The following is a 14,928-nucleotide window of genomic DNA, read 5'->3' on the forward strand; positions in this document are numbered from 1 at the left end:
ATGTGAAATATAAAAATCAGTAGATAAAACACATAATTTACAGCATAATTATAGATGATTGCAGATTTGTTCTGATATAGCCAATACTTAAGCTTATTTTTAAAACTTGAGGCTTCGGATGTTTATAGGTAAAGCATTCCACATCCCCACTACTCTAACTGAAAACGCTTTTTGACCAAAGGCTGTTTTTCTATACTGCGTTACCAAATCTCCCCTAACAGATGCTCTAGTCCTACCAACACCTCCATTATGGGCAACGCATCCCTTAAGAGGAGGTGGAGCTAGATTGTGGATAATTTTGTACATCAAACACACATTACTATAAAATACAAAATTATTAAAACTCAAAAAGTTGAGACTTTTTAAAATAGTACAGTGATGGTAGTCCCTTGTTTTTTTTCTAATACTTTCAGAATTATGATTAACATATAAGTTATAGCTGTCACTTATACTTACAAGCCTATAGTTATGGATTAATACATCCTAAACCACTTTTTTCCTAAACTTTTCACTTTACACATAATCTTTTTATATACATTTATATACCCCAATGGACATTCTGACTTAATTATGAGCGTATGTGACCATCAAAGCCTGAAAGATCACAGTTCTGCATGTGCACGTTTGTTCCCGGTGAGATGTTTTGGACAGCAGACTTTCTTTTGTGTCCCAGCAACTTATTTTCAGGGGCAGATTAACCATATGGGCAAACTGGGCGAGTGCCCAGGGGCAACAAAGTCTTAGGGCCACCAACTGAAACCAGCAATAAAAAATATTTTATAAAATTACAAAAGTACTTGCTCTTTAAGATGTAAGTTTTGCATCTACTAAGTAAGCGTGACACGCACAACAGCTATCTGGAAAATGATTGGCAGACAGCCGAAAGCTCCAAAAACAATGAGAAGATCTCTGAGAAGTGGCAGCAGTTAAGTGGCAGTGCCAAAAAAATAAAAGCACTTTACACAAAATCCCACAAATATGCAGTTTTTTTCGCGCTGGTGCTGAGCAGTCTGTTAGCAGCACTAACAATGATGCAAATTTATGCTCTGTTAAAGGAATAGTCTACTCATTTTCAATATTAAACTATGTTATTACCTTAACTAAGAAGGGTTCATGCATCCCTCTATCATCTTAGTGCATGCACGTAAGCGCTGGAGCGCGCTGCGACACTTCGATAGCATTTAGCTTAGCCCCATTCATTCAATGGTACCAATCAGAGATAAAGTTAGAAGTGACCAAACACATCAAGGTTTTTCCTATTTAAGATGAGTAGTAATACGAGCAAGTTTGGTGGTACAAAATAAAACGTAGCGCTTTTCTAACCGGATTTAAAAGAGGAACTATATTTTATGGCGTAATAGCACTTTTGTGAGTACTTCGCCTCGGCGCAGTAACACCCTCCCTTTCCCATTATGAGAGGGAGAAGGGGAGCGGACTTTTAAGGCGAGTCGAAGTACGCTATGTTTTATTTTGTACCAATTTTGTAACAATTAGCGACTGAGACACCACCGATCAAATAAACAGAAGTGCACCTGATGAGCCAAAGCATCCAGAAACAATCGACCAACAGCTAGACTTAAGCTCCTACACCCAGGCTGAGATGGATGATGAAACGGACAATCGACGGTTTGCTGTTCCTGGTGATCTGGCCTTGTGGGATTTCATCACAGAAAAAGTGCAGTCTATCAGAATCAGGTTGTCAAATATCCAGCATCTGTACGAGATTGTGGAATGGGGGAAGAACACGTTCTCTTATAAATAAATTATTACAGTCTCGTCCCCAAAACAACTAAATTGTTCATAAGGAATGGCTACTGTACTGTATTTTCCAGACTATAAGGCGCATTTTTTTCATAATTTGGGCTGGTGCTGCATCTTATTCTCAGAAGCGCCTTGTAAGTCTGTATGAATTAATTTTGACATTTATGAGGCAAGAGAGACCATTACCGTCTACAGCCGCGAGACTCTCCTATATGCTGCTCCTGTTTTTATGTAATTCAGTGGATTCAGTGATGTGGAATGACGAGTCCGCAAACTTGATGCTCGGTGGCTTGTTCGGTTAATTTATACTAATAATTTATAATTTATAAATATAATTTATTTTGTGAAATAATTTTATAAATAAATGCCACGTATAATCCACTGTGACTTATATATGTTATTACGTCTCACTGATGCGTTTTTGATCGGTGCGACTTATAGTCTAGAAAATACTGTACTCCCCGTCAACTGGATTGGTTTATTGCTATTCATGCAAACTTTTCTCCTCACAAAATCAAACATTTATTACAGGCTTCTGTGACTGAAAACATCCTGAGAGGATATCTGACCACGAAAAGAGTGCGGATCACCGACGTAACATGCTTGCTTTAATAAACAGAGCAAAACAAATATCTGTAGTTGATGCTTCGACAAAACTACAGGAAGGAGGTATTGAGGCGTGTAGTAGTCATGGTCAAGTTTTTGGGAGAAAGGGGGCTTCCGTTTTGAGGGCATGAGGAAAAACTAGGATCACCACACAACAGAAATGATCTTGGTTTGCTTGAACTGATTGCAGAGTTTGACCCCTTTATACAAGAACATTTAAAGAAGCATGGACAGAAGGGTTAAGGCAGCCCTCCTATTTGTTGTCTTATAGAGTTTATATCATTAATGGGCATAAAAAAACTAAGATCATAATAGCAGCTGAAATTCAACAGGCCAAATATTTTTCCATAATTGTAGATTCAACACCAGACCTCTCCCATGTTGATCAGTTGACATTTATTTTTAGATTTGTTAATGCTGAGGGAAGAGTAGTTAAAAAGATTCCTTGGATTTGAGCCCATCCATAGCCACACAGGTGCAAGACTTGCAGAGTACTGTGATTAGGTCACATAATTTTTTAGTCATTTACAATCTCTTTATAACTTTTGCAGCGCATCCACTCATGGCTGGAATCGGGTATTTAATGACAGTGACATTCACATTAATTTGACCCTTAAACTTCTGTGTGCCACAAGATGAAACCGTAGGGCCGACTCCACCAAATCTCTCTATGAAAACTACAATGCAATTAGAAAAGCACTTGCAAAAATTGCTGCAGATTGCAATGAAAAAGCAGACACAAGACGTGATGCTGCCGCACTCGCTGGTAAGTTAAATAATCTAGAAACGACGATAATGACTACACTCTAGAACTGGGTGCTAAGCAGATTTAAGGCAACCGGTTAGATCCAAATGCAGGTTTCATTGAAGAGAAATCCACAATACAGGCAAGGGCCATACACCAAGCAAACAACAATATCAAAGGCAATCCAAAAAATGTAGTCAGTACTCCAGGCGTGGGTCAGGACCACTGATCTATATAAATTACTGGATTGCGCATGACGTCACAACTGTGAAGCCACCGCGCCGCCATGTTGGTATACCCGAACATTCTATTAAATCAATGGACGCAATTAGATTTTAATGATATAAAACATCACTTTACTAGTCTTCGTTTTTATATCTGAAGTTACCCTGTACATTATTACAACACAAACGTCCTAAGCATGTACATAGTTATTTACTGAAAGTTGTACATTTTAGTTTTTAATCAGTTATTATACATTCATCTTTATTACAGTATCAGATCAGCAGACAGACCGTAGCATATTTAGTATTAATGACAAACGTGCTCATTCTGAAATCTAAATAAATAATCATACTTTGTACCGTATGTGCATGCAATAATTTGCTGGTTTTATGTTATCTAAACTTACAAGTTACCTAAACTTATTTAGAGAAATAACGCTGACCGTGTAGCTGAATGTAAAAAAAAACTTTATTTATACCCGTGTCATTAACAGAACGCAGCAGACACACTCACCTTAACGGTTTTTTATAAATCCATTTTCCTGCCCGATTAAAACATAAACATTGCAAACAACACCAGAATTAACAATTAATTACGTACACATATCCTAAAAATAACCTTGCGTGACTGATACACTGTAAAGCGGGTGAATTTAAAACCTCTGCCGGTTGGGTATACCAAGATGGCGGCTCGAACTCTGCGCTGGCTTCACCTCATGCTGTTACATTAAGCGTTCTATGCGCAATCCAGTCATTTATATAGATCAGTGGTCAGGACAGGCAGAAAACAATTACAAAACATTAAACAGGCAAGGGTCAAAAACAAGGCCGAACAGAACAACAAGATAACAGGATTAACAACGCTCAGAATTGTAAACAAGCCTAGCAACACTTTGCTCTCTCTGTGTGTGTGTGAGCATGGTTTATATAGTCCAGGTGATTACAAATAGAAAACAGGTGTGGTGAGGGAACTGATAGTGCAAGGGATGATGGGTAATGTAGTCCGCATAGTGACAGATGAGAGACACCTCTGCAGGCCAGCATTTATCCACTGCTGTTGAACTATTGCAGTCATCACACTTTTATGTTGGCACTACGAGAGTTGTTTGCTGAGGTAGATGAATCTGCTCTTGCTTTCAGTGTTACTCAGACTTATCAATATGATGTTTACCGCAAAACAAAAGAGAAAGCGGTTTGCGGATGAGTCATATGATGTAAGTTAGAGATTTAAGGTCGAGGCATATTATGTAATTTTGGACAGACTAAAATCATGCCTGGCCAAACGTATTGATGCTTACAAAGAGGTCTATGATCTTTTTGGTTTTCTTTTTTGCAAGGACTGTGCAGAAAGTGATTTATGCATAAGGGCTGATAAACTGTCATCCACTTATCCAGTGGACCTAGATAAAACTTTGACAGATGAACTGATTCAGTTTAGACATTTTAGCAAAGACAAGACCTCACCTGCAGAGCTGCTGCAAATTGTTGATCAGAATGGACTAAAGACAACATTTCCTAATGTTTTTGTGGCACTTATACTGTATTTAACTTTGTCAGTATCTAATTGTGAAGGAGAGAGGTCTTTATCTACTCTAAAGCGAGTGAAAAATGAACTTAGGACAACAATGACACATAAATGTCTTTCTGCACTTTCCCTGCTTGCCAGTATATATTGAATCTGCACTGGTTAGGGACATAAATTTCAAAGACATCATATGCCAGTTTGCTTGGTCAAAATCCAGAAAAGTGCAATTGTATATTGTTTGAGAATTTGTGCATTAAATCACTGCAATTGTTTTGTTTGTGTTGTTCAGTACAAGCAATGTAGCATTACACCTCTGAGTAGTTCCACATTAACTACAGATGTTGTTATATTCTAGATTAAAGAGTTGTTTTTTGTGTTCAATTTTACAAAAGTGACATGTTTATATTGATAGTTTCCTTGTGAAATGTAATAATTGCTAATTCTTACAAAATCGTATGAATTATTAAGTTGATTCTTGCATGATCATTTGTGAGGTGGGTCGATTGTAAAGATTGTAAAATCAGTATTTTGTCTCTGGTAAGCACTCACACGAATAAATGTGACCATTTAGCGCATTAGATATGTGGTCGCTGCCAAGATGGACACAAATATGGCAGTGGGCATGTTGAAAGTGACGTCTTTGGTACCCATGCATTGCTTAATTAACCATGAACATACCTGATAGCTTTTTGTAGATGAATTCTGGTGAGCACGTCAACACCATTTAACACCAAAGTGCATCTGTTCCTATTAAAAACAGCTTTTAATTGCTCTTCTCTGCATAGTTTCGTGGTAAAAATGTTGTCCCACCTAAGTTTTGATTCCTACTTAAACAAATTAAGTAATATAACCACACTTACAAAAAAGCCACACAATAATCCCGTAAAGCTGCTCTCTGTCCATCCTGACGGACAATTTAAGCAGAATCACTGAAAATAAACAGATGCACTCTGAGCAATTAAAGGAAAGTTTACACACACATGACTTGTATTAACAAAGTCTGCTTCATTTGGAAATATTGCCTTGTGTATGCAAACTGAACCAACATTGTAGCCATTTAACCCCTGGTTTCAAAACAAAGCAATCAATCTACAGGTCTGAAAACACCCTAAGATTAACTTTTATGATCCACTTTCAGTGTTGACTAGTGTCTATAAATCCATTACAGATGTTATGATATCTATATAGTCTCACTATAATCTATATGTGATTTCTGTCTGAACATCAGATCACAATCTTACCTCAGTATCTTCAGTTTACAGTCAGGATTCTTCAGTACATCAGAGATCCGCTTCACTCCTGAATCTCTGAGTTTATTCTGAGACAGATTCAGATCTCTCAGGTGTGATGGGTTTGATCTCAGAGCTGAAGTCAGCACAACACAACCTTCATCTGTGATATTACAAAAACTCAACCTGTAAAGAACAGAGACTTTATGTGAATTATACAAAACTACAAAGTTTGTTCACAAATCTCTAACCTCCATCTCTTCATGTAATGTTCCTCTTTCAATCCCTCAGGAACTGAGACACTGTGTGTTTAAATGTCAAATAAATCCATCATACAGCTGACTATTAGTGTTAGATGTCCTAAACCACATAAACATTTCTTCATAAATCTGTATTGAGTTCATAACTCACACTGCATACATGATCTTATTTCCTAAAGTGTTTGTGTTCACAATGGACAAGATGTTGTCTGACTCTCAGCTCAAAGAGGAAAGTTCAAAGAACGATCCCTGAAAGTTCCCAAAAACGTTCTGCCAACATAAAAAGTGTCCAGTTTTATTGATGTTATAAGAACGTTTCTGTGTTGTCTGAACGTTAGATGAATGTTACATTCTACCATTTTCAAACGTTATGACAATGTCATGTTTTAATGTTCACGCAATGTTTAAAACAACAACTGTTTTATAGACTTATTTGCTTGTTATGTAAATGATAGACTAGAAACATTGCATTTTATTATTTTAAAACTTATAAAACATTATTTCTAAATGTTCAGTAAAAATATTGCTGTAGAAAACACAATTCACATATTAGGTTTAGATGTTGATGATTTGTTTCATTTTAAGTCACATTAATGTGATCATTGTTTGTTTTAGTTGGACTCTTGACCCATGACTTTTTGTTTGCTAGTTATTCCCTGGTTGTTTTAACTTTGTGTGTATAAAACACATTTGTTATGGTAATGTAAAGTTAGTGTAATTCTGTAGCAGTTGGTAGATAATAAAATGCAATGTTTCTCTATCATTGCAAGAGAGAGATGCAAGAGAGTGGCAACACTGTTGTCGGAGCTCCGTCGAGTTCATCATCTAAATCCTATTTTCCTACTATCTTGTTCCTATCTATATAATATAACGTACTAGTTTATCTTAGGAATACTTTACCGTGACGATTATTGAACAGTATTAATAAGTAAAACGATCTATCACTATTAAACACCTAGTGTTAGCATATAGCCCGCTAGCATCAACAAACGAAGTCGGCTGAAGTTAGCACTTGCTCACTGTCTATTTACTGTAAATCTGCCTTCCTTTTCAATCTAATGGCGGACTCATCCGATGTATGTTTTTCAGACCTTTCCTCACCAGAGCGGGAAGCTGCGGACGAGTTGTGTCCCCGCATTCGCACCAGGCGGTACAGCGTACCCCACATCACCCTGGCTCCAGGCACCCGGAGACGACCGAGGCATGCAACGAGCGAGCACCCATCTCGATGCAGCTTCACGGACCGCGTTCGGGCGAACGGAGACGCCATCGCCCAGCATGAAAACGGTAAGACTCCGCTTGTCATTGTATCCTGCACTACTTGCCACATGTACAGTTTAGCTTCTTCCGTCAGCATAGAGGGGTTTAGATGTGCTAAGTGTATTGAAGTAGTAAGGCTGACGGAGAAGGTTGCAGAACTAGAAGCGCGCATCCGAACGCTAGTTGAGGACAGTAAGACCGCTAATGTTAATGTTACGAACACTGTTTCGGGTGCGCCTAGTGTTAAGCGTAATACACATGGCTCAGTTCTGACTTCAGAGTCAAGGCGGCTGACTAACTGGGTGACTGTCAGGCGGCATAGTCACATTCGGCATCCAAATCACGTTCCTGTTTTAATATCAAACAGATTTTCTCCACTCAGCAATACACCGGCTGAGACATCTGTTAAAGGTGCCCTGGTTATTGGAGATTCTATACTCAGGAACATTGGCATTGAGGCACCAGCCACCATAGTTAATTGTATACCGGGAGCCAGAGCGTCTGACATTAGATCCAAACTTAAAGTGCTGGCTAATGCTAAACGTAAGTTTTCTAAGATTGTTATTCACGCCGGCACGAATGACACCAGACTCCGCCAGTCGGAGATCACCAAAGATATTATTAAAGAGGTGTGTGAAATTGCAAAAACAATGTCAGACCATGTAATTTGCTCTGGTCCCCTCCCCGCCTACCGGGGGGATGAAACTTACAGTAGATTAGTGTCTCTTCATGGCTGGATGTCAAAGTGGTGCCCTCAGCATGACGTAGGGTTTATAGACAATTGGAAGCATTTCCGGGGAAGACCTGACCTGCTAAAGAGAGATGGCCTCCATCCGTCTCCGGAAGGAAGTGCTATACTTTCTAGAAATCTGACCAATAGTCTTACTTTTGACATTGTCTGACTATCCAGGGCCCAGGTCAGGAAACAGACAGATCGGCTTACCCATCAGTCTGTTAGCTGCCTTGACATGTCAAGATCACATATATCCCAGCACATAGAGCCTTTTTTACCAGAGTACCAACACATCTCGACTGTGTCTGTTCCTCGAACAAATAAATACAGAGCACCGTTTACCTTGTCTCGTACAAATCTTATTAACATAAAATTAGAACACAATACATTAACAGATGAAACTCAAATGTTAAAATTTGGCCTTCTTAACATTAGATCGCTTACCAATAAAGAACCAATTATCAATGAAATAATTACTGACCAAAACTTAGATGCACTCTGTTTAACAGAGACCTGGCTTAAAGCAGACGATTACACCAGTTTAAACGAATCCACCCCACAAGACTATTATTATAAACACGTTCCTCGTCTAAAAGGGAGAGGGGGTGGTGTAGCTACAATACACAATAAAATATTCAAAGTAAACCATAAATCCAACCTAAAATTTAATTCGTTTGAAATAATACTGGTAAATATGGAAATAACTGATCGTAACAACAAACGGCTTTCGTTCATTTTAGCTACCATATATAGGCCTCCGCCCCACCACACAGATTTTCTTAAAGAAATAGCGGACTTCCTATCTGACCTTACAGTCACTGTAGATAAAGCTCTGATCGTTGGTGATTTTAATATCCATGTGGATAATCCAAAAGATGCATTAGGACGTGCGTTTATGGATGTTCTAAATTCTCTCAGCATTAAACAAAACGTGTCAGGGCCCACGCATACTCGTAATCACACATTAGACTTAATTCTGTCACTCGGACTCAATATTAATGACATCGAAATATCAACCCAGAGCGATGCCGTTTCAGACCATTGCCTTGTGTCATATACAATACTACTAGCTACTAGCTCAGGGCTCAGTCACACCAAAAGCGCTTTAAACGCTTGCAAACGCAAGGCGCGACGCACTGCCTTTTTTAAAAAAGAGCAGTGCAGCGCGGCTTTTCATATTGCTAAGCAACCACCGAGTCAGCTGTCTTGTCAATCAAATATTGAAGCGTGAGCGCTCTTTTGCTGTTAACTGTCATATTAGCAGAAACTTTAAAAAGAGGGCGCTTGCTCTGACCTTGTTTGAGGATAAGAGGAGCACAAACACGCAGGAGAGAGTGAGCGAGTGGAGTCCAGTTCTTCAAAGCAACTGTAAACTTCCCTCGCCACAACGTAAGGCCCGCCTCTCCCCTCATTCGATTGGACAATGGAAGACGCGAATGACGTCAGGCGCTCCTCCGCTCTCAGCTCTCCTTCAAAAACGCGTGCGCGGCAGGCGGCAGAAAACGGCAAGGCGCTCGGCGCGCATAAACAGCGCGCAAACGCGCCCTGCCCATAGAATATCATTCAAAAAAGGCGCCTGCAACTGCCATAAACGCTTTTGGTGTGACTGAGCCCTCAGTCTACAACATGCTACAGATTAGCCAGAACAATAATTTCCACCACTAAAGATAGCTTTATTAGCACTCTTCCAGACCTGTCTCAAATGAAACATGTAGCAGATAATCGTGAAGATCTGGATATTATAATAGAAAAACTTAACAACGTCTGCTCTAGCACGTTGGATGGCGTTGCTCCCATTCGAAAAAAGAGAATCAAAGAAAAAACGCCCGCCCCATGGTATGACCATCATACTGCAGCCCTTAAAAAAGTAGCTAGAAAAATGGAAAGAAACTACCGAAGCACAAAGTTAGAGGTATGGCGTTCAGCATGGAAAGAGAGTGTTCAACACTACAGACAGGCTATTAAAACTGCCAGATCTACCTATCTCAGTACGCTTATTAAAGAAAATCATAACAACCCTCGTTTTCTATTTAGCACAGTTGCGAAACTGACTAGAAACAAAGAACAAACAGAAACCAATAGTAAACTCCAACACAATAGTGATGACTTCATGAACTTCTTTACTAACAAAATTATGTTTATTAGGGAAAACATAGAAACTACGCAAGCAGCAACCACTCTACCCAATAGTACATTTTCCACTAGATTACCAAACGAACATCTTGAGTCATTTAATCCTACTACAATAGAAGAGCTCTCTAAACTAGTAACGTCATCCAAATCATCGTCCTGTATACTAGACCCCGTTCCCACAAAATTACTAAAAGATGTATTTCATGTAGTGTCAGACACGGTACTAAATATCTTTAACTCATCTCTAGAATTAGGATATGTTCCAACAGCTTTCAAACTAGCAGTTATTAGACCGCTTATTAAAAAACCAAACCTTGACCAGGGAGATCTTAATAACTTTAGACCAATCTCAAATCTACCTTTTCTTTCTAAAATTTTAGAAAAAGTAGTGCAAGCCAGCTACGCACATTCGTAGAGAATCATAATACATATGAAAAGTTCCAATCAGGTTTCAGGCCCCACCACAGCACAGAGACAGCGCTGCTTAGAGTTACAAATGACCTCCTATTAACATCCGATCGTGGTGAAATCTCAATCCTTATATTACTAGACCTTAGTGCAGCCTTTGACACAATAGATCACAACATCTTACTCAATAGACTAGAAAACTATGTTGGCATCAGTGGTCAGGCATTAGCCTGGTTTAGATCGTATCTAACCAATCGATATCACTTTGTTTATGTAAATGAGGAAGAGTCATATCACTCCCCCGTTAAATACGGCGTACCTCAGGGATCAGTTCTAGGCCCTATCCTATTCTCGTTATATATGTTACCTCTAGGAGACATTATCAGGAAACATAACATAAGTTTTCACTGCTATGCGGATGATACCCAGCTTTACATCTCGTCGCATCCTAGCGAAACCCACCAGTTTTCTAAGCTAACAGACTGCATTAGTGATATTAGGGACTGGATGGCACATAACTTTCTTATGCTAAACTCCAATAAGACAGAGATACTTATTATTGAACCGAATCGCTACAAACATAATATGTCAGATTATAAGTTGCCCAAAGATGGCTGCACGGTTGTGCCATCTTCCACGGTTAAGAATTTAGGCGTGATGTTCGACAGCAATCTAGCTTTTGATAGTCATATTGAAGTAGTTTATTTTAATCTTTAAATGTGCATCATGAGTTTACCATTATAATCCATCTGTGTGGTGTCTTATGTGTCAGGAGTTTTAAAAGCCATCTGTGTGGATTTAAGAAAAGATGTGTGCATTCATGTCGGGCACAAAGGGAATAGCCCAGGGTCAAATAGGTCATGGGAAGGAGCCACGGGTCTGAGGAATGTCATGTGGTTCTTTAGATTACAAATCCTATATTTGTTCTAAGCATGTTCTAAGCATAGAGGGGAGGGACCCAAAAGTATATAAATATCAGCCATGGTGCCAGAAGAAGCCAGTGGATCTTGCAAGATCTCCTCACGGCTTTATTTAGCTAACAATAAAGTCCATCTTTGAAATCAAAACCTAAGACTGAAGATCTTTTCATTGGAAGAAAAAGAAAACCACAACATTTGGTGCCGAAACCCGGGATAGAAAAGAGCTGGACAGTCACACCACCTGGGCGAACCTGACGAGCAACACAAACAACGTATGGCCATAAGGTAAGCACTTTTTGCTTATTAAATTAGGTTTGTGTTGTTTGCCAGACTTTGCTCAACGTGGTGAGAAATTTAAGCTCTTCTAAATTTAAGAACCATAGATGTGAACTGGGTTTTGATTTCAAGGATACAATCTAACTAAGGCATGCATGCATGAATCTGTATTTTCTTACTGATGAGTTGGCGTTGATGATCACAGTGACTTGAAACAGATTGTAATTAAAGAAAACGCGTAAGAGTTTTGTATGCAAGGTTGCATATGCTGCGTCTGTCGGGGAAGTGGATGACGTAGAAGTTTAAGTTAAGAGAACGGATAAAAGTTTGTATGCAAGATTGCATATGCTGTGTCTGTCGGGGAAGTGGATGACGTAGAGGTTGAAGTTAAGAGAACGGATAAAAGTTTAAATCGTTATGTGAATTGACGATTGTGTAATTATTTAATGATTTGTGTTTGAGTGTGTGTGTTTGCAAGCTGCAGTGTGAGAGTGCGTGTGTTCTATAAACTTTGGATCTAGTGGGGGTGGTGCATACGTTTCCCTTGGTCTGTCATTGTGGCTGAGCAGGGGGACCGTGAGGGCTGTCTTACTGGGTGTAAAGTGAATGTTTGATTAAGCCCGATAAGGGATAAAGTATGATAGATAAGCCCTATAAATAAAGGGATAATTGTATGATTGAATTATACACCCTACAAATAAAGGGTTAGAATATGCAAGTAATGAGCCCTAAACTATAAAGGGAGCCCAAATAAATTAATAAAGGGATTGATATGAATGCTGAGTCATTACTGAAACATTTTTGGGTAACAATGTGGTTTATATATTATTGAGCTAAAATATTGATGTATACTTTTGAAATTTAAGGTTTGGTCAAAACTTATTTTCTGTACCAAATATAAAAAGTTTAGGAAAAATAAAAGGTGGCTGATATTGTGGTTTGATATGTTTTGGATGTGAAAAAAAAAACATTTTAAAACATTTTGAGAAACTGTGGGGATTTTTTGGAGATATACTTAAAAGATAAGAACATTATAAAGTGTTCTGAGTACAAGAAAATTAGAGGGCTGGTGTATTACAAAATAAAGATATGGCAGACAGTCCTGTTGAACTCTTGGGAGTAAAATACCCATTGAGTAAAGATCTCATAAAGCATCTCTCTAAGAAATGGCAAAAACGTACAAAAAGTATGGTTACCAGATGGCCAAAAGAGGGGACTTTTGATGTGGCATTGTGTGAGGAAATGGAAACATTGGTTAAAAATTACAAAACCAAAAATACGAGTAAGAAAAACAAAAAAAGAGAAGAAAAACGTGAAAAGGAGCATGAAGTGTTAGCATTGTTCAAAAAAGAAGGGGAATGTCTGCGTAAAAATTTAAAACAGGCCAAAAGGCTGTTGAAAGACATGGAACAAGAAACCATGATTAAGGAACAAAAATATGCAGACCCCCCTCCTTATTTGACCTCTGAGGGTCAGTTTCCATTGCTCAAGGGAACTGTTGAAATTTTGGGTGAGATGCAGATGAAGGGAAATGTGGAAATAGACGATGAGGAGAAAGAGGAGGATGAGGAGATGGAACAAGTAGTAAGACCTAAAACTAAGCCAGCTATAAAACCAAAAGAAACAACACTGCAGTTAGATTGTTACAAACAAGCACGAACAGCATTAGAAAAAATGAAAACACAGTATAAAATGAAAACACCAAGTGAAAAACTAACAGATGAGCAGGTAGAAAAGAAAAAAGAGTTTACAAAAGAAATCTTACCAGAAAAGGAAGAATCTGAAGAAGAATATTTGTTTGAGGTCACATGTGAACCGAGCAGGGAGGGAGAAAGAGGAGCGGAGTCCCTGGTTGATGAGGGAAAGTGGTCACGCGGGGAAGAAAAATCACTAAGGCCATTAACAAAGCAGCTCCCCATTCTAATTAAAGGAGCTCAAGGTAACTACGTACCCTGGGGGTCACAAGACTTGGAAAATCTGGTCAACCGACTCCCGGACATCCACGAGGGGGCTGGTAAGTTCATCAGAATTCTGGAGGAAGAATTAGCTGGAAAGCTGATTGCAGTAGGAGACATCAAAGCCCTCCTAGCGAGAATTGTAGGGGGTGTCACGAATTCGGTTTGGTCGATTGTTTTGCTTTGGGTTTTTGTGTTGTGTCTGTGTGTGTTCTTATTTTGACAGCTTTCATGTGCGCGCCGTTTCACTCGGGTGCTCCTCCCTTCACTCATCATTCTCACCTGCGCCCGCACCTGATGGTAATTATTTCCTCCTCTCGGTTTGTTATTTAATTCCCCTCTTCCTGCAGTTCTCTGCGAGTCCGTTGTCTTATGTTTATCGCCAATCTAGTCTTGCCCTGTTTATTTGTTTTCTAGTCTAGTATTTTTTTTCCCTTGTGCATTCTGTCGTGTTTTTGCCCGTGCTGCCTGGTGTGCTTTAACTTTCTCTGCTTCAGGATTACGCTCTGTGTTTCTCTGCTGTGTTGGACTTTGATTGACAGATCTTCAGTACTGGCGCTGTCCAGTGGTGCTTGCTGACCATACTCGCTGCTAGTTCAGAGACTCTACTGACTGTTTGCTTCCATCTGCTCTCCCTGCGGTTTACAGCGAGTTTTTTCTCGTAGTGTTGGTATTGTGGATTATCTTACCATTGTAATCTACCACTACTTCTCCCTGTTTTTATACAGAGAGATCTACACGTTGGTTACGACCAGCGATCTCATCACCCTGTCTACGCGCAGCGGAGCTCGTCACAAATTGAAACTAGCGAGTGTCAGAGATCAAGCATCACCGCGCTGTCTATTCGCCTGTCAGTTATAGCAGAGATTTCTTCACCCTGTCACCATGCAGTG

At 39.3% G+C, this 14,928-nt stretch overlaps 1 protein-coding gene across 4 annotated transcripts in view; it reads right to left on the bottom strand.

Annotated features, from left to right (window-relative positions):
- The window catches only part of LOC141363258 (protein NLRC3-like), a 173,546-nt gene that overhangs the window by 112,899 nt on the left and 45,719 nt on the right, over positions 1-14,928 (bottom strand). For all 4 annotated transcript variants that reach the window (XR_012368799.1, XR_012368798.1, XR_012368797.1 and 1 more), the window contains one exon: positions 6,103-6,276. Coding sequence is in view for 1 of the 4 variants with exons in the window: in XM_073865864.1 (XP_073721965.1) it covers positions 6,103-6,276 (174 nt within the window). In the remaining 3 variants the exon portion in view is untranslated. The remainder of the gene's footprint in view (positions 1-6,102; positions 6,277-14,928) is intronic.

This window comes from Misgurnus anguillicaudatus, unplaced genomic scaffold (assembly GCF_027580225.2).
Source record: "Misgurnus anguillicaudatus unplaced genomic scaffold, ASM2758022v2 HiC_scaffold_33, whole genome shotgun sequence".
Classification (NCBI taxonomy): Eukaryota; Metazoa; Chordata; class Actinopteri; order Cypriniformes; family Cobitidae; genus Misgurnus; species Misgurnus anguillicaudatus.